At 42.4% G+C, this 25992-nt stretch overlaps 1 protein-coding gene across 2 annotated transcripts in view; it reads left to right on the forward strand.

The window, feature by feature from the left end:
* Nucleotides 1–25992, forward strand: part of ITPR2 (inositol 1,4,5-trisphosphate receptor type 2) — a 237783-nt gene that overhangs the window by 198676 nt on the left and 13115 nt on the right. For both annotated transcript variants that reach the window (XM_027693537.1, XM_027693538.1), the window contains 6 exons: nucleotides 1235–1399; nucleotides 3526–3721; nucleotides 5791–5883; nucleotides 9817–9944; nucleotides 11614–11779; nucleotides 13061–13221. In XM_027693537.1, the coding sequence (XP_027549338.1) occupies nucleotides 1235–1399; nucleotides 3526–3721; nucleotides 5791–5883; nucleotides 9817–9944; nucleotides 11614–11779; nucleotides 13061–13221 (909 nt within the window). The remainder of the gene's footprint in view (nucleotides 1–1234; nucleotides 1400–3525; nucleotides 3722–5790; nucleotides 5884–9816; nucleotides 9945–11613; nucleotides 11780–13060; nucleotides 13222–25992) is intronic.

Below are 25992 nucleotides of genomic sequence, written 5' to 3' on the forward strand. Positions count from 1 at the left end.
TGTGCAAAAACTTCTTTTTCTGGTTCAATGGTTAAGCCAAAAAAATAAATCATTTCCAGTCATCCTGAAACAGCAGTGTCAGCAAAGTGGGAAGCTAAGAAAAAAAAGCTGGTTTTGTTTTGTGCATATGCAAATGTTTTAAAATAAAAAACAATATGAAATTTAAAGAAATATGGCTATATAAGGGCAATCAAATATAAAGTTTCTCATGTTAAAAGAATAATTTTCTCTACAAGTGCACTCAGCAATATTGACACCAATTTGTGAAATGTTTCTGTGACGTTAAGTATATTTTTGAGAAGAAAAGAGTTTTCAAAATTAAAAATTCTCTCAGCCCTTTGCCAGATCTCTTAACTTAGACATGAATAATTTTGCATGCTTACTGAGCTTAGTGAGATACACAGTGGTGGTCACAAGCATCTCTTTATATTTCTGCCTGACTACCACAGCTCTAATTCACCTCAGTATTGGGATACTTGCCACTAGTTCTGTGGGAATTTCACATACTTAAAACTACCCAGATGAAGGTCAAGGCAAGTAAAGTGCTTGCCCATGTCAAATTTGTGAACAAAAAAATATGTTGAGTCCTCATTGGTTGTCCTGGACTGCCAAACAGGTGAGGTTAGACCTCACCTTTTCACTCCTGCACTGCCATTCAAGTGCAGGCAAAGCTCGGGAGCAATGGAGAGCCTGATGCTGTTCCTTAAATTCTGTGCTTCAAAAGTGTCCCCAGTTTTCTTTTTTTGTTGTTGTTTTTAGGGATTTTATATTGAAAACCATGATCTGAAGGAAACAGTAGATCTCACGCACACCCCACACACACCCCACACACTTTCTGTTGTGTTACTTTTGTTCTCTTTGTAGTAACACTCTTAGCTGCTTTCGCAGAGTCTAACCCCAAGATCGTTAGGAATTCACTCCCCAGTTGTTGTTGTTTTTTAATGCCTCATGACATTAATCCCACCCACCTACTCAGTAAGGTTACAGAACTAAATCACAATTCATAGAAATAAATCACAAATGAGGCACAGTGCAGCATCAGAGAGATGATGTCCTTCCACTTACTCTCATGGGCTTGTTCCCAGTGTGCCATTGGAGCTGGATTCCTCACACCTCACTCCAGCTGTCTAAAAGTTGAGCATTTAATCAAACCAACAGGTAGGCAGCAATGCAAACAATAACTAACAGGATATTTTCTGATGGAATAAACCTAGCCTTTGTTACCCCCCCACAGCTTTGTAACAAAATAGTGTTTCTGGTGAGCTTTGTTGGGAACCGTGGCACTTTCACCCGTGGCTACAGGGCGGTCATCATGGACATGGCTTTTCTCTACCATGTGGCGTATGTCCTGGTCTGCATGCTGGGCCTCTGTGTGCATGAATTCTTCTATAGTTTCCTGGTAAGTATGTGCTGCTGTGCAGGGGAAAACTTTGCAAAAATAGAAAATACCGTTACCCATGCAGCTGTCTTCAATTTCTTCCTGACAATCAAGCCCAAATCATGTGTATTTTTAGCACACCGTTGCGTTGCTGCCCTTTAGGAACTGATGTTTTTGTTAGAACCTGTTCCTGTTAGGACTTATTTTATCTGCTTTAGAGTTGAAAGTTTGTTCCTTTCTTTTCAGACAATCATCATCATCAAGCCCAGTCCTTTCTCCCAGCTTTCCTCATATTCTGTGTCCGTTGTTCCTGTATCTTGTGCCAGTCATGACATTTCTGGGACAGGAGTTGCCCACCGGTGTGTGCATCATACCTATACCAAAGTATCCCATTCCTCAGCCCTAATAAAATAAATTTAAAAAAAATTACTTGGGAAATGGCAAATTACTTGGATGGCATGCCTCTGGTGTAGCAGGGAGATCCATCACTTTAAATGTATCCCACTTCATTTTCTTTTGTTGCCGTTACCCAGATGGAATGCCTTTTTATAACGTGATACAGGTGCAGTGAAAATGAATCACGCAAAATTATGCTAAACTCCACTAACTGCTCCGTTCATGCTGAATAGCAGTAAAAGGTGTTTCACTGCTCTTGTTTTCTAATCCTATTGCTTTATACTGGAACATGTGAAACTTGTCAGGAGACTGACTAAATTGTGGTCATTTATATGGGTTTGCTTTCCTGTTGTTGTATCTTTTTCTCAGCTTCCTGAATAGTGGTGAACTCCCAACACTTCAGAGATGTGTTAAGGACACTAAAATTTTCAGGGGTTCAGTGCTTAACTCTAGTTGAGCTCCTTTTGAAATCAGACTTTCCAGATCTTTACATTAAAGTCTGCTTCAAAGTTTGGGCAGATTTCAAAGGAGTCAAGATCTGTGGCTGTAGCTGCAGGACTTTTTTCAAATTGATGTAACTCTCCTGCTTAAAAAATGCACAGCAAATTACCTGCTATTCCTTCAATGAGTAAGGTGAACTCTGTCTTAAAATACTTTGCAAAGTGTCAAGTAGTTTAAGAAACATTTTATGGATTTACTTTTTTCAGTACCAATGTCCATTATTCATGGTCATTATAATTGTCCACATTCCCAGGTTCCTTCCAGGTTTTCACTTAGTAGTGGGTGTATTCTAAACTCTACTGTTTGTTCTTCAATTAAATCTTTGCCTTGTATGGAATGAATGATAACTGTCTTCCCCCTTTCTTCCTTTATTATTAATACTTTCACAAGGCTGTGGATTTCAGATCTTATAAATTGGGGCTAATACCTTCTTCTGTGGAACATTTTGATAATTCATAGTGTGTCTCTTTATATCTATAATCTGAGTGTTTTCAAGTGGAAATACATACGTTATAGATAAGGTCCAAAGCACTATAGAATGTAAATAAAATTGTAAGAGAAAAAAAGTTATAGGTTCTTGTAAAGCTCTTGTCACATTTAATTGCTATTTTAGGCCTTTGGCATTTAAGGCAGTATTATTTTAATATGTGCTTTTCTTTAAAGTTAAATGCCAGGAAAGATGTAGTGCAGGGTAAAGAAAAATAGAAGTTTCTAGTTTTATACAAACAGTGCCATGAATTTGTTTTGACTTAAAAAGACGTGGCTCTGATCCTTGTACATGTGAACAGCTTTTAAATGATACCATGAGCTCAAAGAAACAGTTTACAGACATTTAATTACTTAACATGTATGATTGCAGTTTTGAGTTGCAGCCCATAATAATGAACTATCAGATGGGAGATGAAAAATTAATTTGTAGGTATAGATCCATAGTATAAAGACGTTGTTTTTTAATTTTAATCTAGCCTGATTTTGAACATAGGTTGGTTACTGTTACCCATGTCTGGATCAGGCTCTATTTACTTTGTGACTTTTGATTTTGCTGTAGTTTATCTCAAACCCTGAAGTTCTGTGCTAGGTTTTCTCCTCCATAAGCATGCCCAGCTCTCACTGAAATCAGTGGGAATTGTGCATTTGCGATGTAGAACACATCTCAATACATGTTTCAATAGTTCAGATTGTTTTCCTATGTGGCATCCATATATTGCTTCATTTGTATTCATTTTTCCTCTACTCTATGCCTTTCCCAGCTGTTTGATCTGGTGTACAGGGAAGAGACATTGCTAAATGTGATAAAAAGTGTTACCCGGAATGGTCGTTCAATTATCCTCACTGCAGTGCTGGCACTTATCCTGGTTTATCTCTTCTCCATCATTGGTTTCCTCTTCCTGAAGGATGACTTTATCATGGAGGTCGACAGGTTGAAAATCAGGACCCCTGCTGCAGGTATTGTTTTTTATATTAAAATTTGCATCCAACATATCCCTTTTCTGTCTGCCTAACCTAACTTTCACCTAAGGACATCAAATTGCTTTATTTGTGCCTGTGAAAGCAGAACTAATTCCATATACCTTAGCACCCAGTTAAGTCTCTGTGTAAAATTGAATGTGTATATGGTTGTTTTCGGCTGGGTTTATTTGTTGAAATACTGAAACCCAACACCTTTGATTTGTTATGTTTGCTTTTCAAACTCGTGATAACGTTTAAAAAAATAATCTCTATTTCCTAATTATTTGGAAAACCAGCTCAAAGTGGATTCTGTTATTTCTTATCCCACCTTAAAAGCAGCTCATAGTAATTTCTATGTACTATATGAGGCATATGACTAACATGTAAGCTGTATTTGTTTGATTACATCCAGCAGAAATTTATTACAGAATTCACATGTCAAACGATAGGAGGTTTCCTGGAGCATCTTTTAAATGTAGTGTGTGTTTCATATAATTTTTGTGTAATCCTGGCTTCAGTAAAATCATTGGGAGGTTTTTAACCATTTTTAAAAAGTCCAGAATTCCAGCTTTCTGGCATAAGAGGTTTTACCAATGTGAATAGAGAGTTACAAACTGGCTTTGCTAGAAAAGAGCCAGGTCTGGTCTGTTGAGCACTTTGTATGTGCTGCCAACCAGCCTGCTGGGAGCATGGGCAGGGAAGTAACTGTCTGCATAGAAATACCTGAGAATAGCTTGTGATTAAATTCCTAAGGGCATGATTTTCCCCAGTCCTGAGCTTTCCAGACCTGCACACAAGCGCAGAACAACCACTGGGATCCAGCCCGGACTGTGTGCACTCAGTGTTTGCCAGCCTTTCCCTAAAGTTGTTATTTCAGGATTTAAAGCACACAAACAAGGCAAAGGTCATTCAAGACTCATGGGTATGGTGTTCTTATATAGCTGGTTTGATACCATATTAAAAAAAAGGAAACCTGACAGATTTCTTTAACATACTATACTTTTATAATTTATTTTTTTTGCCACTGATCATCCTTTGAGGGCTAAGTTGGCTTATATTTGACTTACCATTCATTTCTGGGACAGAATTTATGCTGTGAAGTTTCATTTCAAAGGTAGCTGTGACCATCTTAGTAAGATGTGAGGCTGCACACAGCACTGGTCTGATCCGGTGCAGGAGCTCCTTTGTGTTTGTGTTGCTTCTGTCGAGTTCTTGGCAGATTTTTGTGGTGTGGGTATGTTCTTGCTGGCTTCATACATTGCCATTTCTGATCAAAAAAGTCATCAGGAAAATATGCTGACTGCATGCTGATGGAACATTGTGCTTCCCAGGACAAGTGCTTTAAATTTTTTCTTTATAAAGTAGCAGAAAGAGAAAGTCAGAGTGCGTGTTTTCTCCCTTACACACATTGTCTTAGTCTGTTACTTTTGTTGTATGATTTTGCCTTTGGGTTTTTTTCCCCTTAAACCTTTTTGTTCCTCTGATTTGAAATGCAGAAAATTGTTGAAGATGCACAAGATAAAATTGGTTTGATAAAATCAAGCTGATGTACACATTTACCCACTTTGGGAATGTTAAATTAGTGTTTTACACAAACCCATACATATTTACAAATGAGTACAAACTGTGTTATAATCCTTGAAAACTCTTAAATATTCTGCATTCGGGATAACTGAACATCAGCTTGGTGTCCTTCTTGTCAGCTTTTGTGAATAATTTATCTAATGGTTTTAAAACTGACATTATTTTCATATCTGACAGTTGTTTCATGCTTTGAATATATTTTGTTCTAACCAGAAGCAGCAGCATTTGATGTAGATTCATTAATTTCAGGAGATGAAATGGGAATAGCTGTGATATACAGTAAATATAAAACTGTGTTTTTGTTCACTGTGATTGCTTTGAGCTGTTGAGGCAAACCCTTTGAGGAAGGAGGAATTGGTGGTATAATTTGTGCTGGTTTTCCCTCTTAACTTTCCAACTCAGTGATTCACTTCTAGAAAATAATGATTTAAAACTTCACATCATTGTGATATCTTTTTGTCAACTTCCTGCTCTTCCCACAGGTATTGGTGAAGTCCCCACTACAACCCTCACATCAATGATGGGAGCCTGTCCAAAAGAGAACTGTTCCACAAGCATCCCAGTTATTAACCCAGGTTAGTACAGAAGTTCCCTCAGACTGATGATCAGCTGGAACCAAGGGATCCTTGGCAGTGTCCAAGGCCAGGTTGGATGGGGCTCTGAACAACCTGGTCTAGTGGAAGGTGTCCCTGTCTATGGCAGGGGTTTTGGAAGCAGATGATCTTTAAGGTCCCTTCCAACCCAAACCATTCTGGGATTCTATAATTTAAGTATTACTATTGCAGGGACTTTTGCTTGTGTGAGAAGTAATGATCATTGTTGTGAGCCAGAAGTGCTCAACTTCTGCAAGGCTTGGAGCTTAGTTGGCAGCTTGCTATTAATGGGAGTGCTTCCCACACCTAATTTCCAAATGCACTGACATTAATTTTGTTATTAAAAGAGCTTGCTGAATCATTATGCCTGAATATACAGGTTGCTTCGTGCCAAGTGACTTAGAGAAAAAAGCTTGCTGCTTATCTGCAGCATCCTCACCTGCACACACTGAGCCACTCTTAGATCTATTTAGGGCCACATAAGTTGATTTTTCATGGCATAGCACATATATCAGCAAACTTTTGTGTATTCTTTTTTTGTGCATCTAGGCCAAGGCTGTAGTGTAGCCATAAAACCTAAGAACCCAGGTCCAGGAGTGTCTGTCTCCCACTCTTTTCATGTGACACAGACTAGTTGTGGGGGTTAGTCTTTCACTCCAGATATTAAGTTTGTTTTAGTGTGTTGTGGCCTTTGCAGTGGAGGTGTGTGCACAGTGGTTGATCCACAGGCTTAAAGCATTTATTGCCACAGTTGCTTGTGGTTGCTGGGGGCTGAAACTGAGAACATAAATGGTCCCTTCCTACCCTGTGTGCCAGTACAACGCTGTTTCCTAAGCTTTATTCTTCCACTACTAATTTCTGAGTTTTTAGGATCAAAGGCTTCAGGCAGAGGGCTATAAAAGTAGGCTTTTTCTCCCCAGCTGGTGTGTAAACAGGCCTCATAAACAACATGGGAAGCTGTCTGACTAGATAGAGAAAACAGTCTAAGAGCTATTGGCAAAGCTGCTGCATTCAAAGAGTAATCAATCAGTCAAAAGAGACGCAGTGTGGCTTTTGCCAAGCTCTTTAAATGATAGAAATCTTACATTTCTTATTGTTTGGGTACTGCTGCTTTAAAATCAAACCATAATGAAAGGGAGCTGTACAAGACATCTAAGGGTACTGTCAGTTAATCTTGAAGAGGTTTTATTTATCCAGTAACATTAAAAAAACCAGCATTCAGCAAAAAGAGTTTTGCTCACCTTAGCCAGTGAATCACCTGTTCAAAAAGAAGGTCTCATCTCCCTTGGAGTCTCCCACTCTTCGGTGCAAAGGCATTTCCAGATCACTTCAGTCTGTGCCTGGTGAAGTGCTTAATCACCTAAAGGAACTTCACATCCTACAGTACATGTCTCCTTGTGCTCTGTAACCCACAAAGACCTGAGCTGGAAAGGTGCACAGATAGCTGTTTGTAAAAGGGGACATTTCCAAAGGCTCATTCCACGCGCAGTTTTGGTACTACCCTGTGCAGGTTCAGCTGGATCTGTGTGGGCACTGGTGTGTCTCACCTGCCTGTGCTTGTGTGGCTCAGGAGCCAGGTAGCTGTGGGCTGTCAGATGAGGCTTTTTGAGGTAAATCTCCCTCTCATCCCACTTCCTACCCTGTGATTAACATTGTGGGGTGGCCTTAGTGCTTAACCTGCTCTGCCTTTGAATTAAACTTAATCAGAGGACAGCCAACCTAATACTGTCCAGCCACTCATGGGACACTCGCCAGTCTGGAGCTGGTTGCAAATAAACACCCTTGAACCTCAATTAATGTCAATATTGGGGCCTTAGCAACAATTCACTGTACAGATTCACTCCTTTCTTTCAAATATGGGCATGGTTGGTGACTAGGGGGGCTGACCCTGGGTTCTGAGTGCTGCTGAGCAGCAGAGGCAGAATTGGCTCCCCTGCTGAAGGCAGCTCTTGTTGTTCCACATCTGGGAGTGGAAATAGGATAGAGAAATGGGTGTCTGTACATTCCTCACAGACTACATTGTTGCACTAGAGGTTTCTGCCAGCTTTAGGCTGTCTGGTCTGTGATTCTTTGGCAAAGATCTTGCAACCTGAGCTTTCCCTTCTGGGTGCCATGTGGGATGCTGACTCTGTGTTGCAAGATGTGCCAGTCAGGTGATGCATCTTGCATCTCTCTGAAGCCTGGGCTTGCTCTGAATTTGCATCCCAGTGCACATGGAGAGTTGTGTGTTAGGGTTGCTGGTAGGTAATTCTCTTGTGTTGCAGCTTTCAGTTTTCAGCTGTGGTTTGTCCCCAGTGTTCACCAGAATCTGATCATCTGTTGTTCCCAGCACCTGACCCTGGTCTTGTGAACAGTGAAAATATTGTAACTACCTAAAGGAAATAGAAGCTATGGCTTTTATCAAGGCTTATAATTTGTGTTGTGGATGGCCACCTTCTCAAGCACAGATATTGGCTCTGAAAAAAAAGGTGGAGTATTGTTTGGGAGGAGGAAATAAAGCAAAAATTAGTCGATATGATGAAAATCACTGTGCTGGTAAAAAAAATCCAGATATGACAGGATAAGAAAGGTTTCTTGTTTCAATCCTTTCAGCTTCAATATTTAAGTAGTTATTTTTAAATCTGGAATTACTAGTCATAGTAATGTCTTTAATGACCATATAATTTAACAGGAAGTCTATCCTGATGTCTGCTTTTGCTTGTCTTTTTGCTCAGAGTTCCTTAAATCAGGAGTTGTTTCTCATTTAATTTGCTTGCAGAGCAAAAGCAGTGGTGGCAAAAGCAGCAGATACCAGCACTGTTGTGCACATCCCAGTCATGGGATATATGCCCCACAATTTGGGGATCCCGTGTTTTAAATCCAAATTACTTGTCTGTAATGTGAGTGCTTTCAGTCAATTCAATTTATCAAAGTCTACCTCGGTGCCCCAGATGATGTGATGGTTTGTTAAATATGTGTTTCAGTCAACTGTCACAGCGGGATGTTGTTATTTATTAAATTATGTTACAATGAGTGCGTGAAGCAAACCGAGTGTGAATCGCTGTCTGAAGCGAGCGTATCCCTAAAGAGAAAGGAAGGCAGGAGAAATGGCAGTCACAGCCCTGACCCTTCAGTGCAAGCCAGCGGGACACATGGAACAACTCAAGCAGAGCTCTTCAAAGGGAGGCTGTTGATGCAGCCCCAGCATGGGAGCTAGTGCGTGGTGGGAGGAATTCTGGCCAATGCGGACAAATTCCCCCCGGGGACTGGTGTTCCAGCCCAGCTCCTCTGCACGTTCAGACATCTCCTGCACAATAGTACCCTCTGTGGCTCAGCCAAAACCACGCAGCAGCTCTGCAGCAGAGATAAGAATAGAATCCAAGTTTTCAGGCTGAGGTCAGGGAGAGCCTTTCATTTAATGTATATCAGACCTGTGTGCTGGTGGAAAGATCGTGGACAGATTTACTTATCTAAAAGCCAGCTCCTCCTTAATGGTTTGAAATGCTAACATGACTTGGCTTGTACATGAGTAGGTAGAGGGATGATTTCACAGGAAGACAATCCCTTCACAAATGTGCTTCTAATTCTGTGTTTATATTGCTTCTCATCTATGCATTTTTAGGAGGCCCAGTGAAACCAGTGGGAGCACTGCAAGGAAAAGAGGTGCTCCCATGAATAGAGATGGCAGCTCTGGATCCTTAACAGCACTGGTGTGATTTTCTCCATCTCTCTTCAGGCTGAGTATGCCTGATGTGCCTAAGTGTGTCACCAGCAGTGACATTCACAGGGGCAGGGATGATCAATGGAATTCTAGCTGAGGAATATGAAAGACAGATGTGCATTGCAGTTGCTTTCTGCAACAAAGAACTGTGGCTTTGCTTGGTGAGTGATGGGTTGATGTTGTGACTCCTAAAGCTGCCTCCCTCCTGCCTGCAGGTGAAGAGGAGGAGGATGGAATAGAAAGGACCTGTGACACCCTGCTCATGTGCATTGTGACCGTATTAAACCAAGGCCTGAGGAATGGTGGTGGTGTGGGAGACGTGCTCAGGAAGCCTTCCAAAGATGTAAGTGTTTTGGCTGAGGAAGTGCATTACTCCCTGTGCATCTCATGAATGCCAGAGTCAATTTTTGGAGGTTATAGACAGTATTTGTATCTAGTCTGGTCTCTTGTCACACTGTTGATTTATCCATGTAATTTTTAAATCCCAGATGGAATGTTTAATGGGAAGAGCTAAGCTTGGTGTGATGATGATACTTGAAGAAAGGAACTCTAGGTAGTTGTTTACCCCTTCTGGAAAACTGGAACTTATCATAACCTTCCAAGCACTGCTAATAAGTCAGCCCTGGTGAGGCACGTCTGGAGTGCTGTGTCCAGTCCTGGGCTCCTCAGGACAGGAAGGACATGGAGCTCCTGGAGCGGATCCAGCGGAGGCTGCGGAGATGATTCAGGGCCTGGAGCATCTCCCTGGGGAGGAAAGGCTGAGGGAGCTGGGGCTGTTCAGCCTCCAGAGGAGTCACTGAGAGGGGACCTCATCCATGTGTGTCAGTGTGTGCAGGGAGGGGGCAGAGGATGGACCAGGCTCTGCTCGGGGGTGCCCAGCAATGGCACAAGAGGCCACGGGCAGGAACTGATGCCCAGGAAGTTCCACCTGGACACGAGGAAGAACTTCTTTGCTGTGCAGTGACCGAGCACTGAACAGATTGCCCGGAGAGGGTGTGGAGTGTCCCTCACTGGAGATATTCCAGAACCATCTAGATGCAATCCTGCACCATGTGCTCTGGGATGACCCTGCTGGAGTGGGCAGATTGGACCAGATAACCCACTGTGGTCCCTTCCAACCTGAGCCATTCTGTGATTCTGTGAAGTGTTGCTGGAGATCACTCTTCTGTTACACTGAGAATTACAGATGTGAACTTTTAAAATGGATTGATTGGTAAATATATGTCAAGACCCTCCACTGAGGTACATAATGTGTATTTTTAGCTTATATTCCATGGCATCTGCCCTGGAATAGGTCCTGTTGTTTACTTGCACTCAAATAGCATGAATGTCAAAACAGAATTTTGTATATCATGGCATATGTCCTCTGCCATAAGTTTCCTCAAAAATTCAGTTCATTTGAGGACTTGCCTTAATATTTAGGTGGGTTTATGTGTTTTTATTTAGGTTCAAGAAGAACATCACAAATAAAGGCAAAGCAGCACTTTGCTTAATGAGCCACACTATAACCCAAGGATGTGTTATAAATAAATTAGCAAGTACCATCTCAGCAGGGCTTGCAAGAGTCCAGAGACAAATAACTCTGATCTGGATGGAAGAGCTTCCTGTGCTGGTGGTAGGAGTCTAGGTCCTAACTCACAGTCTGGGAGGTTCTACATGAAGAAAAGTTTATCCCCATGAAATCTGTAAACACTTGGACTTTGAAAATTGCCCTTTCCACTTAGCAGCTCTTTAAGGCTAATTATATTAAAGCACTTCCCAAAGGGTAAAACTATTATCCCAGTGAATGTGTGGGAAACTGAAGAAATTTGGTGACTTCTAAGTCAGAGTCATGGTGAAGAAAAGGTCTTGGGTTTTATGCCTCTGTAGTCCCTCTCTGTTTCTGAGAGTAAGGCTACCAGAATTTGGCATACGAAAAGAAAGATTTGCTTTGCTTGAGCTAATGTGAAAATGTTCTTTAATATTTTAGAGCTCTGCTATTTTTATATCTTATTGCAACCTTATTGTTGCAGGAGCCCTTGTTTGCTGCACGAGTTGTTTATGATCTTCTGTTTTACTTCATTGTCATAATTATTGTTCTAAACCTGATCTTCGGAGTCATCATTGATACATTTGCTGATCTCAGGAGTGAAAAGCAGAAAAAGGAGGAGATACTAAAGACAACCTGTTTCATCTGTGGTAGGTGTTACTGATTTATTGAGATATTTGATGGGGGAAGGAGTGAAAATGAACTATTTCTCAATAAATAAAGTGTGGATCTAAGGGGTGGTTATCTTCTACAAGGAAGACTGTAAAAATGCCAGAATTTGATTCCAAATTTATTCCCTCTCAGTAGGAAAAAGATTTAGTTTATGAATCAAAAGCCAGCTTTGCTAAGAGGTGGCTTCACAGTCTCCACCCCAAATCTGAGGGAGAAGAGCTGTGTCTCACACTTGCATCATCACCACTAATGGAGATGGTGCAGCTGCTGACTTTATTTCACAAAGCATGATGCAGATGAAAGTACAGATTGCTATTTCACAGCACAGTGCATTACAGAAGGGTAACAACAGCAAAATCTGCCTGTTTCAGAAGGTGATATGAAACAGGGAACAAAAAAAATTCAGTGAAAATCAGCCCCACAAAGCCCATGGATAAATCACGCTTATTTTGAAGTGCACTCACAAAGAGGGGCAGACCTTCACTCCCCCAGGGGACTTCAGAAATACCTGCCTTTTTGTGGGCTGGGTGTTGTTTCCATGGTTGTACTGACAGGGATGAACGTTGTGCAGAGCACAACATCTTTAGTGTCTTTAGCACAACATCTTTGTGGAAGCCTCCACAAGAGATCCAGGGAGAAAAGCACATTGGTGAATCCTGTCCTTCCTCACTGTGTTCCTGTTCAGAGATTTGACCTGTGACAGGGAAAAACCAAAGAATTTCTTATGACTACAGCTCTGTAAGGACTGTATGAGTTCAAAGCTGCAGAGACTCACCCTCTCTGCCAGGCTTAAGCACACAAACAATCCCACCCCAGCTTAAGGGGGACTGTTCATATGGGTGATGCTAAAAGTGTGCGTAAATCTTTGGAAGATCAGGGCCTGGACTGCACACCGTGGGCTTACCAATATCCATCTAGAAAGAGTCAGAGCCAACACTTGTAAAAGCACTCTATAGCCCTCAGCATAGAAGGCACTGTAAAACTGTAACATATTTATTATATTGTTATTGTTATTAAGAGGAAATATCACAAAAGAGGATAAATGCTGCGCTGAAAGACTTCTGTCAGGAATGCCTTCTGGCCTGGTGTTTGTTGCCTGGCAGTTACTGCATGCAGTTATAGCTTTTAAATTAAGCTCCTTCAAATTTATGGTCCTTTAAATTAAGTTAGGTCCCTTTCTCTAACAATATTTAACAGATTTGAGTGTTTTTATGTTGAAATTTATTTTTTGGCTTTACATTTGTGTCTTTTTTTTGCAGGACTGGAGAGAGACAAATTTGATAACAAGACCGTTTCGTTTGAGGAGCATATAAAGTCAGAGCACAACATGTGGCATTATTTGTACTTTATAGTCCTTGTCAAAGTCAAAGATCCGACTGAATACACTGGCCCGGAGAGCTACGTGGCACAGATGATTGTGGTGAGTCAATTTGGGCACGTGCTTTATGCAACTGAGAGATGCTCCTTGCAGCTACAGCAGCGAGTATCTTTCTTTTTCCCCCTCTCTCTGAATAATAGGAGGCATCACTCTGTGTTTTTAAAGATCTTTTCACATGCCTGAGTCTGCAACAAAGCCTGATCTTAAACGCAGTGAAAAGGATGAGGGCGCAGGCCGCAGTCTCCAGTTTGGCGGCCGTGCTCTCATGCTCTGTGGGTTCTGCTGCCTCATTAGCCAAACCCGGGGCAGGAGATGCATCACAACATCTGCTGCTGCTCCAGCTTTGTCCAGTATCCCTGGGCTGCTGTCCAGAAAAATAACATCTCCTGCTGAACACTGAAGCACAGGGTCAGCGTTGAGGGCTAGTGCTTTTCTCCTATGACTGCTCTGAACAAGCTGTTGAAAAGACCAAGAAGAGCAGCTGCAGGGATTTGAAGAGCTACAGAAACTGCCTCTTGAAGCAGGGAGAGTTTGACTTGGACTCAGAGAGAGAAATGTGATGACACTGGGGCAGAGAGATGTTTGATTACGTTTCGTTTCCAGCCTGCTACCTAAGAGGGTTCGTTCCAGTGAGTGAGAGGGATGGATCATCAAGGCTGCCTGGCTTGGGGCTTCATTTTTGAGGAATTCTTCTTGTCTGCTGGGATATTCTGGTGCAGTATTTTCTTCCTGTGGACTTCCTGGCAGGTACTGCACTGCTCAGGGCCCGTGCCAGGGTCTGTGGTTGCAGAGCTGGCACGTGTCTGAATCCCAGAGGAGAGTGTAACCGAATGCGCATCAGGCTTTGCTGTTTATGCATTTCTGGAGCCACGTTTCTTACCGAGAGCATCTGCCCTGTTATCCCTCATCAGGCCTTTGACTGGACATACTACCCAGCCAATATGATATTGAGATGCTGGGTGCCTTTTTAGTCCTCAGTTTAGCCAAGGGGAAGATTCTTCTCCTTTAACTTCAGCTGTCTTCACATCAGGCGCCTGCTTTCAATCAATCCCAGCTCCCTGCCTTGTCAGTGCAGAGAGCTGGGTTATTTATCCTGCCTTCAGATGGGTGTCTAGGAGAGCTGGGGTGACTCACCTTTCTCACTCCATTGAGAGCCTAAATGGTTAGTTTAGACAAGATGCCTGATTGGGAGCTGGCTGAAATTAGAAGAGGTGACTCCCAAGCACTGTGCAGGCTTACACAGAGCTTACATTGAAGAACTCGCATTAGTGGAATGGCTCATGTTTAGACAGGAGTGTGTGCTTTACTACTTGGAGCTGCTGTAAGTGCTGTTATCCATACATGGGAAAGTGGTGTGGCAGGTGATGGGAATTCAATGCTCAGGTACAGAGGAACAGCCTGTGTCCATCAGTTTTGAACCGTCAATCTCACTGCCCAGCTCAGGGCATTTATCCTGTGGGAAGTAATGGATCTACACTTCTGCAGTGTGATGGGAGAGATAGAAAACCCAAAACAAAACCTAAACCAAATCCTTACAGCCTCTGTAGCGTTACAAGAAATTATTTACATTGGCAAGTTGTCCTGTTGTCGTTTAATTTGTGGAATCAATAACATATCCAGACTCTGGGGCTTATCTCATTTGTTTAGTTCTTCTCTACTCCTCTTCCTCTCCCTGCAGTGTTTGTGTGATTTTAAACTTTGTGGTATGTATGTTAAGTATTAATGTTTAATTTCAAGAGACACATTAATATTCATAGTAAGTGTATTCATCCTGTGGCAGCAGTGGTTTGACTTTTCTGATGTAATTCACTAGTGTATTTTACTTTTACATTAATGGTGGGAACTCCTGTTGGAATGTCTAAAATATTAGCAGAAAACCACCAAAAACTCATGTGACCTCAAGCATTGAACTGATTTCTCAAAGCCCCTGTTCCTCTGTGACAGAATGCTGATGTAATCCAGATTTTGGGATTATTAAACCCTCTGAAGGAAGACTTTTTTTTCCCCATGGGTATATATATAAGTTTAAGGTTGTTCGGGATGGTGGGAGAGGTACATATGGACCTAGAAGTGTAAAGGTTACACAGAATGGAAGCAGGAATGAAGGAGTGAGGGAAAAAAAAAGAGAAAGAAATGTTTGAACAAACTACAAGTGGCTGGTGTGGGATTAGTAATTGTAAATAATAATAGTAATAGTAAATTCCCAGCACAAAATCTAGGGAAGGTGTGCTGCAGAAATACTAGTGCTGCATAGCAGAAACAATTGGAACTGCTTAATTGAACAAAAAAAGGATACTTTCCTTTGGAGCCAGAGAGTTTACTGTATATCACATGGTATGAGGAATACTAAGAAATTAAAATAATCTGTCTGGAAGAATGAAGTACGATATTCAACTGGGAGAAGAGATTTAGAGATACAGCTTTGCACAGGACCCAAAGAAGAGTCAAAAGGAAAGCTCTCAGAGGTAGTTTTGCAGCTATTGGTTGTGTTTCACAGAATGTTAGTGATGAAATTACATGACAGGCGTGTGAGATGTACGACATTCTGTGCAGAAGTTAAGCCTGAGTGTGCTTTGTGTCCTGAAGACAGAGAAAGCAGCTGATTCAGACTTTGTGACAGACTGAAAGCTCAGTGACCATTCTTGTGATGCTGGGAGAGGAGACCAAGTCCCTGGTCAGAGACCAAGTTCTGGTTAGGATCTGGCAGAAAAGAGCAGACTTCAAATTAACCTTTCCTAAGGGGCTTGCCAGTGGAACTGACTCATTGCTGAATAAGGCTTATTGGGGGTGTATGGGATTGCAAGAAATATTTATAAGATTGTTGGAGTACAAGAAAGTATCAGGACCTCTTTGAGGGGACCAGAATGAGATTTTGTATTTCATACTGTACCAGAATATGGCTGCAAAAACTCGTGATTCATACTCCTGGAAAACCTCTCTTAACTCTATTAATTTTTATTTCTGGTTAGGAATGCCTTCTATGGCTGCTTCTGTAGCTTTAATGGATCAAACCCCAATTCTGTGTTTTCCCAGCCAGATTACCTAGAGAGAATTTCTACCCAAATCAAACCTTCAAGGCTCAGATCTTAAGACCCCTTAAATACAGGGTCAAAATTTTGGAGCATACTGCAGTAATTTCTTTAATAGGAAGTAGAGTTAAGCTCCAAGTATCATCCTCACTACCCCTACAACTGTAGTTAGGAACCAATTATTATTTGCACTTGTCTTCTACTGTCTCACAAAGTATTGCAAAAAGTAACATTGGAATGATTATCAGTATTAACTAAGCACCAGAGAAAGCATCTACAATTTCTCATAATCTCTCTTCTCCATTGCACAGCCGCGTCAGAACCCAAAAATATGAGTGTCTTCTTTATGACCCTCAGTCTTTTCTATGTATCATTTGTCCAGCAAACAGTGAAGCCTCTGGTTTGAAGGCTTGCTGATATTACAACTGATTCAAAATAGGAACACTGTGGTTTTCTTCTTTTGGAATATTATTTGAAAGGCTGTGTGCCGAAATGGAAGGGAGTCATTTATGTGTCATAATTCACTTCTCCAGGTTTCTAGTTCAAGAAGGGGAAAGAAACGTGTAGGAGATGTTGTACACACCCCTCACTCAAAGGCAATATTTTTGCAGGTTTCCAAGTTTGTATTTCTGTTCCAAGGGTGGTTTGTTTTGAAGCATTTCCATTATCTTGCATGTCTCAGGCCTCAAAAGACCTTGGGGCAGAGGAATTTTGCTTTTTTCATCTGGACTATGGACATTGTCTGCAAACTCCTGGTGTTCCCTGCGATTTTGATTTTCCCAGCAGCTCTGTATGGGCTTCAGTGCTTAACATACTGCTCTGAGCAGTGATAGAAGTACTCAGTATCTCTCCAGCTTTCATAAAGAAAGGTATTAATCTTTCTTTTTCTTTCTTTTTAGAAAAAAGCATCAACCATAAAATGTACTGTAAAGCAGCATGCAGTTTATGCACCTCAAGCTTTTCAGGCAGTTACTTTATGGAGATGTTGGTGGGAATAAAGCACTTCAGCTCTTCCAGTGATGCCCATTCTTCTTGCACACTATCTTATATCACTTATCAGGTGAAATATCAATGAATATTAAATCAAGGTAGTAGGCTTTATTATTTGTTTGTTCTCCGGGCCTTTTTTATGAAGTCAGACAGGTATTATACAGTATCCAAAAGGACAGGAACTTTGAAAAGCTGGCTATATACCTTGCATTTGCTCTGAGAAATTGCATGAATGACTCCCCTACTGAATTTTCATTCCTGCAGAAAACATTCCTGCTTATCTGACCCGTTTGACCAGAAACACCGTCCCTAGCAAAGCCAGAGAGATGCACATTACTTGTATTACATCGATACAGCAATCTTTGAATGTTCCTTGTGTCTGTTTGTCAGAGGAGACAATTTAATGCCATAACTGGAACAATGAAGGTTAATGTCCAAATTTTTAGACTTCATTTTTGAGAGGTGTAATTTGTACACACAGATTTCACCTAAGCTTTGGTAGCTGTAAATGGAGAAATGGAGGTAAAAAAAATGTAGATGATTAGTTACTGAATTTTTTGCAGCAAAACATATATGAATTAGCCTGTTATTTGTGCCTCCATTCATTTTCAAAACTAAAAGGCTATTGGAATAGCAATTAAATTAATTATTTTGCCCATTGGAAGAATGAAAGACTTGAGCAAACAAAGCCCTAGAAGTTTTGTTCTTGCATGCTCTGTCCACAGTTCTTAGCAAGTTTCATAATGGCTTTTATCAGCATTAGTGTGCTACCTGTCATAATTACATAATTACAGCACCTAGTTATATTATTACTTATTTACTCTAATTATGTAATTGGATGTAATTGGTGCAATTACATAACTCCTCAGTTGGGAAAACTGCTCTAAAACCAGCCTATGCTCCTAAGAGTAAAGGATACTGCCATGAATTAGACTATCCCTCTAAAGCAAGGCAATCTTTGGTGGGAAATTAAAGGTTCTGTTCTCTGTCATGGTCAATGGGATCATGAACGTTTTATTCCCATCAACATTACAAGGATGAAGCAGCAGGTTGAGCAGCACCAGCCTGGAATTCTGAACAGTGGTCTTGTCATTCAGTTCTTTTAAAAGCACTTCTGTGGCACAGCAATGACCTGGCATTGGTCATGTGACAAAATACCTTAGCTGCTTTATTGTAAATATTTTGAAGGTGTCATCTTTTTTCTTCTTTTTTTTTTTTGTTTTAAATTATTAAATAGAAGAAGTATTTACCAAATATTATGGCCATTTCCATGTCGTGGGGAAAAATGCATTCTCCATTTGAAACATTCTAGTTGTTTAGTTTCTTGTTTTTAAATACTGAAGTTTAAAAATTGAGCTGAATTTAGGGCTCCGTTGAGCCAGCGCTGTTGTTTCTGTTCTTCCTACCTCCAGCCTCGTGTTTTTGCTTTCTTTTTCTATTAGATACCCAGAAGTGGGTGTTAAATTCAAAAGCAGCGCTGGGAACGATGCCAAATGAGCCATTGAGAAGCCTCACAATAGTTGTCATTGTGCCCATGCTGTGTGCTGGGCAGCGCCAGCCCGTTTCCCTCGGCATCCCTCTCGGTCTTGCCTCCCGCTCCTTGGTTTGCCGTGTTCCCACCTCGGGAGCGGAGGTGTGATGTGAGCCGTGGCAGCACCAAGCTGCTCCCAGGGTTCAGATCCTGGCCAGAGTCGCTCCATGAGGCTGTGACCCCCCAGTACAGGAGCAGGGAGAGGGGACAAGCTTGCTCCTGGAGCCAGAGCTGCTTACGTACAGTCCCTGGCGCACCCGTGTGTGGCCTGCAAAGGCATTTTTTTCCTGTTAACCGACCTCAGCAGAAGTAGTTGACTGTCAAAACAGCCCAAGTGTGAGCCAAGTGGCGCCTACGGAGCCCGACAGCTGTGGGTCAGGAGCCTGGCTGCCCGTCCCCTCACACCTTGGGAAAGGTTGCTCCGGGGTTAGTTAGTGAACGTAAAGTCATCTCGCTGGTGCCAGACCCTGGTGTGCTCCCCTGGTGTCTGACATGGTCAGTGGCTGTCCCCAGGCAAACCACATGGAGGTTCTAGAGGAGGCAGGTCCGAAGGGAATTCGGACAGGGGAGGTGGAGGCAGTGAAAAAGTGCTGTGCAGAAAGGAGAAGAGCATGCTGACAGCAGGGAGGGGAGGAGCAGGGTTTGTGGAACAAGCTGTTCTTTACTGCTGTCGATTTTTGTCAAAGAATGTAATAAAATAATATGTACTAAGAGGGCTGTTGACCTCTGCTCTTAAAATATAACTTCTTTAGAGAAGAAAAAAAAAAAAGTTCTGACATCCAGGATTTCTTCTTTTCTGTTCTCCATCATCTTTTTGAATTTTGGGGGTAAAATATTTCCCTGGTAGTTTTTATCTCTAGTCTGTAGATATTCTTGTTACATCCAAGGATCACTAAACATTGGACAGGTAGAGAGAATGACCTAAACCAGAGAAATGTCAATGCAGCATGAATGCTGCAGAAGATACACTTGGGATGTCAGGAAGACACTCCAGGTGCTTTTCACGTGCACTCTGGTGATTCATCCCAGACAATTTAAGAAGTTTCCTCCCCCAGATGTCCACCATACCCTTGTGTCGCAATTAACCACAACAATAGCAGAGGGGGGAGGAAAAAGAGATGCTCCTGAGCTGCCGCAGTTCACAGCCCAGAGTACTAATGTGCAAATTGATGGCCATTGAAGTCGTGCCAGTCTGAACTGCGCTGGTTGAGGAGAGGACACGGCACTGATTCTGCTGCCTCTTCGTAGGTGGGATAATATCAGCACACAGCTGATCGGGGTGACCCCTTCAGCTGCCACAGCTGAATCTGCCAGGGACGGTGAGCTGCGGTTCTTCAACTGGCTCACTGTAAATAAGCTGTATTTTTAAGGCTTCTTCATTATCATGAATTCTGATTTGATGTGCAGTTCCGGATCTGGCAACTCACAGGGTTGAAAGTCCTTACAGGACTAGTGCACACAAACGCTGTGCCGGAGCGGGGCGTGGAGTTTATAACTTTTGGGAAGCTAATAATGCTCCCTTTGTTAGGGCTGAGTTATTTTGCTTTTGAAGACTGGCTCTCCTCCAAAAACCAGCAGATGTTATCAAAGCAAAACTTGCAAGGATGAGATGTATGTACATATCATTAAGCAATGAAACTTTTTCTTAATTGCTTTTAAAAGGCTGATAGGATGCGTGTCACGTTATGAGTAATTACTTACCATGGCAGTAATACCAAGAGCACAAAAGCTGGCTGCTAAATAAGATCTGAGGTCTCGCAGACAGGCTAATTTCCTAGGAAATACAACGTTGGTTTTGTCTGCATTTGGGTTTTCATAAAATAAGCAATTAAAGAAATATGCCTAAATAGATGATTTACTGCTCCAATTTTTTTTTTGTTGTGCTCAAAATTGAAGAGCGAGTGAGAATGCAGCTCTCTGTGTCCTTCCATGTGGGCACAGGCCCTGTGGCTTCAGTTTAGGTGCACCAAGTCCCAGAGAAAGTCCTTTTTCTGCATCAAGGCCTGGCTCAAGTTCACAGAGGACCTCAGAGCTATCGAGTGATGATGCAGTCACTAAAATAGAGCTGAAACTATGCTTTGCACGGGTCCAACCACTGCTTGGGTATATGAGAGGAGATCCCTCTATCCTCATATATCCAAGTGTTATCCAGTTTTACATGTACAGAATATATTGAGGCGCTGTTGTTGTTCTTTTTGCTGTGAGTTATTTTTCTATTGTTGCTTTCGTTGTTCAAAAATAACGATAATTTCTGTAGGTAGTCCACTGCTATTTTTGCTTCTCTGTACGATTTTGCCTCTACACTATTGTCTCGTGAAAGTGCTGAACACCTCCCTCTCCACTTCATAAAATAAGCAATCACACTAACGTGCCTAATTAGCTGCTTTCCTGCTCATTTGTGTGTTTGTCAAAGCATGAAAAGTTAGCATCACGTGAGGACTTTGCATCTTTGCACAAAGCTCCTATTCAACAAGAGAGCTGAGCATCTTCTTTTCTGCTTGAAGGGCTCTGAATCTTCCAGACATGGGCTCTTTGCCATAAATAATTCAGTTGACCTGCTTGGCCAGGTGGTGTGTGAGGTGTGGGTAAACAAAGGGAAAGGTGGGCTTCATTTAGTACCTCTGTCTAAAAGCTTGAGGTTTTAGTGGCATGAAGTTTATATACAACCTTTTCAGACAGGCAAAATTAATTATCCTGTTGCTGCTTGAACAGGAAACCGTGGATCTGATCTGATCCTGCCTCCCTAGAAGTGATGCCATTAGCTGGAGGGGGAGAAAGATGGATATCAGCAGCAGGTGCTGCCGCAGAGGCAGGTTTGCTGTGAGTAGGGAGGGTGTGGTGATAACCTTCACCCCCAGCTGGCTCGGTGAGGGAATGGCTGTGCCATTCCACAGAACCCTTGTCTTTGCTTAGCCTCTCACATTCTTGTTAACTCGTGAAGGGACAGGTCCCAGCACCAACACAACTCTGTCCTTTTTCCTCTGTCCTTTGAAATCACTTCCTGGTACAAAGCTGTAATGTGATTGCAAGTTACAGAGTGGAGCCTAAAACTTCCCGAAAGCATATTCATTGAGATTTGAGCTTCTTTTTACCCCCCTGAGGTCCAGAGTCAGTAGTTTGATATGTCCCAGCACTAGTCTTTTTGTCCCCTGTGGTACTGTGGCTCAGTTGTAAGCTTAGATTAATTTCCTCTGTGTTTGAAAGATTTGGCCACCTGTCTGTTGACCAGTATTTAGGCTTCAAAGACTGATTTTGCTACAAAGACGAATTCTGCCTTGGTGATACGATGCAGTCACAGCCCCCTTGTCCTCCTTCCAAATTCAGCTCATTCAGTTTGCAAAGGAAAATAAGTGAGCCGAGTTGGGTTCCTGTTTGTTTGCTTGCTGCTGGCCTTAAAAACTCGAGGAGGGGGTCTGGACAGGAGGCTGTGTTCCTTGAAACTTGCACATCCCCACGAACACGGGGTGGAGGTGTTCCAGCTGGAGCGCCCTGGAGCCGAGCAGCGCTGCTGGCAGGACACGGGCTGCGGTTCCCTGCTGGAATTCACTCTCGCCTTGACCTGCCAGAGACTGGAGCTGTAAACTTTCCAGGCAGCCTGCAAAAGCCATCTTTTATCCCTTTGTTAAAGAAGCATATGGCTTGAGATGGATCTGCATGTGGGCAGACCTTTAGTCTGTGGTTTCAGATGATGGAAAGGCTCTCCAAGGCACTGGATAGGCACCTACTGTTGTGCTTAAAATCCTGGCAGTAGCAGAGCCCCAGTTCTCCTGGGATTGGCTGTGTAGGGCTTTGCCTAGTGAAAACTGGGCCTTACCTGGGATCACAGGTAGTGATAAGAAGGTGAACCCCAGAGTTACAATGTGATGAGCAGATCCCAAAACATGTCAACTGAATTCATTTGATTTTGCTCTATGGGAGAAGCAACAGACACAAAACACTCCAGTGCTGTTTGAGAATATTATTGCAACATTTGAAAACAATTACTGTTCTTTGTATTACAGTGGTATACTAAGCTTCTGGCTGCTTGAGTAGGAGAGAGGCTGAAAAATTGTCCACAGCCAAGGCAGATAACTGCAGATGCTGAGGAAGGGAAGGGCTATGGGTTTCCCCAAAGACATGAGGACAATCAGTTCGAGGTCATTGCCTTACCAGGAACACCACTTAAAAGTAAATAGGCGTGACTTTGGTTGGACTCTAAACATAGCAGTGAGATTCTGCAAGATGTAAAACAGGGAAAGGCTACAAAAAATGCAGTTCTGCTTCTGAGCTCTCACAGTGCAGAGACAGCAAGATTTTGGGGGGATTGGGTGCAACATTAGCGTGAACTTGATTTACAAGATGCTACAGACATGATGAAGTTACTTGTTTTCTGTATCTGTCACAGGAAGAAAAATCCATGGGCCTGTATTACTGTGCACGGATAAGTTTCTGAATTTGTGTAACTTTAGTCTCATTGTGCCATTTATCTTTTGGGACCAGCTTTATGAGATTTGTGTCAGGTTTTTCTGTTTGGTTGCAAGGCTAGTTCGTGGAATCTTCTCTCTTTTTAGTGTGGTGGATGTGCGTATGATAAAAAGCTAAGATTGCATCATCTTTAATAAAAGAGAAGATATATAGCCGAAAGGAATCAGATTAGTTGTAGAGAAAGAAATCAATCAGGTTGGCAAATTGCATCTGTGGGACAAAGTGCAAAATGTTTGTTTCATAGAGTATTTATTGAACAAATTTGTTGAGAAGATGGTTAAAAATGCTCTACAGAAAAAAAAACTGGGAACCATTTTGTTCAATTTAAATGACATTGATGTATATTTTACATCATGAAATCTTGCAATATTACCAACAACAATCCCTGATAAAGTACTTTACACAATTGCCTCACAGGGCATTTTGAGATAAAAGTATATATCGGGGATTGTAAATTGGCTGCATCCAATTTATATATAATGGAACCCACTGCAGCCATCCTCCAAAATTCAATAGATCAGGAATCACATTAGACTTCTGTGAGTTTGGGGTAGTAGGAGCTCTAAAGAGTCTCCAAAACAAACAGGCCACTTTAAATCATATTTAATGAACCCTGTGTATTTTATACACATGTGATTAAAATGTTTTGTTTCTGTTTTTCATTTTGCTGGGTGCTGCTGAAGGAAAATTGTAACTCTGGGTTTGTGAAACCGATCATCTGCTTGTTCTCAGGAGAAAATGCAGTTTAATTGAACAGCAAACCATATTTAAATGCTGGGGGGAAAAAATAAGAAAAAGAAAAAGCAGATCTGTACAGAGAATCCATTTTAATATTTTCCTACCAATGCAAGCTAGAATACTAAATGAAAATGTAGTATAGGCAGATAAACGGTCACAGGGTAGCGTGGTGGTTTTTGCTCTTATTGATCTGTGCCTGCAGCTTCTGAAAGCAGCACACAGTGGACACAAACCTGAGTGAGTAGATGTTTCAACTTGAGGGCCCAGTTTTGCTGGTTTCCACCTACTTCCAAAGGGAATAGGAGTGTTTTGTGCTTCCTTCCCAGGTGGCAGGTGGCACCTTGTGGGATCTGCTGCTCACCATGCCACAGCCAGACCTGCCACGGGGCCAGTGCTGAGCCATCGTGTTTGCATGTACAGAGGAATGTGCAGAGAAACCCATGGGCAAGTATTTGACCAGAGCAAGAGATTAGAGAGCAGGCTGGTAGTAGTTTGATGGTGTTCAGGCCCATAAGGCTGAAAAGTGGCCATTGTTTGGTGCTGTTTTGTCAAGAGATGCTTCACAGAGAAATTTAGATATTTTTTTTCCTCTCCTCTGAGTGATACTCAAGTATGTGCATTCATGATCTTACAGGTCTTTTCCAACCCTAACAGTTCTGTGATTTTATGCACATATAAGGTATGTGCATGATTGCATCGTTACTTCAAAAAGCCGTACTGGGTGGTGATAGGTGATAATTCTTATTAATTTTAAAAGAAAGTGTTGTTCTTTCAGTTGTCTTTTCATACCGCCCCATGTGCAAAATACATCAGAGTCAAAATGGGCCTAAAGCAGGAACATCAGATCAGGATTCAAAATGCCTTGGCTCTGGCAGTATCCTAAGCCAGAACAATCGCGCTGCAATCAGCAAAGCTCTGCCTGTGTAAAGCTGAGAACAAGGTCAAGTCCTGAGCCTCTGAAAAACGAGTCTCCAGCTGAGTCTTTGTATTTCCCAAAGATTCTGTTACACCAAATTAAAGCTAAAGCTAGGAAATGGACACTACTTGCAAAATACAAGGTGACAGGACTAGAGAATTAAAACTAAATGTGAAAAAAAAAAAGCCACGCCATAAATTTCAACAAGTATGCTCCTGAATCCTGTGCTACAAAAGATAGGAAGTAGAGGTCATGGTTTGGAGTCTAATCATGGAGTTAGGCCCTGGTTCATTGGATCAAACCAGCAGGCACATTGACAAAAACAGGTCAAAATTGGTGGTGTTCTCAGCAGCTGTATGCCCCTGAGGAGCAGACATCATCTGTGTCCCCAGCAGGGCCTGGTACTGGAGGGTATGTTTGCACTGCAGTGGGATTCGTGCCGCGTGCTTTTGTCTGGAGTTCAGTGTCTGGAGTGCGCCTGCCAGCATGTTTTGTGAAGGAAAATCAATATTAAAAGGAGAACAGGAGAAGGGGGAGCTTCAGCCTGCTGGTGCAAGCAGTGTGGGAGTGTGGGGGTAGGAACGGCCAGGGGCCGGAGAGGCATCGGAATTCCAGTCACTTTAAACACAGTCAATGGGGAGCAGAAATGCCATTGCTGTTCAGCAAACCAGCGGTGAATTCACTGAAACGATGTCAGGAGCAGCAGGGGAAGGAGAAGGAGAAAGAAGTTAGAGCTGGGAGGGGATTGTTCAGCTCTGCTCTGCACTGGGGTGGCCTCACCTCGAATATTGTGGCAGTTTTGGGCGCCACAATATAAAAAAGATATTGAGCCATTAGAGAGTGTCCAAAGGAGGCACCAAAGATGGGGAAGGGCCTTGATGGGAAGCCGTGTGAGGACACTGAGGGCACTTGGTGTGTTCAGCTGGAGAAGAGGAGACTGAGGGGAGACCTCATTGCAGTTACAACTTCCTTGGGAGGGGCAGAGGAGGGGCAGGGACTGAGCTCTGCTCTGTGGGGACCAGGGACAGGACCCAGGGAATGGCTGGAACTGTGTCAGGGCAGGGTCAGGTTGGATTTCAGGAAAAGGTTCTTCCCCCAGAGGGTGGTTGGCACTGACCAGGCTCCCCAGGGCAGTGGGCACAGCC

Source organism: Neopelma chrysocephalum, unplaced genomic scaffold (genome assembly GCF_003984885.1).
Source record: "Neopelma chrysocephalum unplaced genomic scaffold, ASM398488v2 Primary Assembly neopelma1_92, whole genome shotgun sequence".
In the NCBI taxonomy this organism is placed as follows: Eukaryota; Metazoa; Chordata; class Aves; order Passeriformes; family Pipridae; genus Neopelma; species Neopelma chrysocephalum.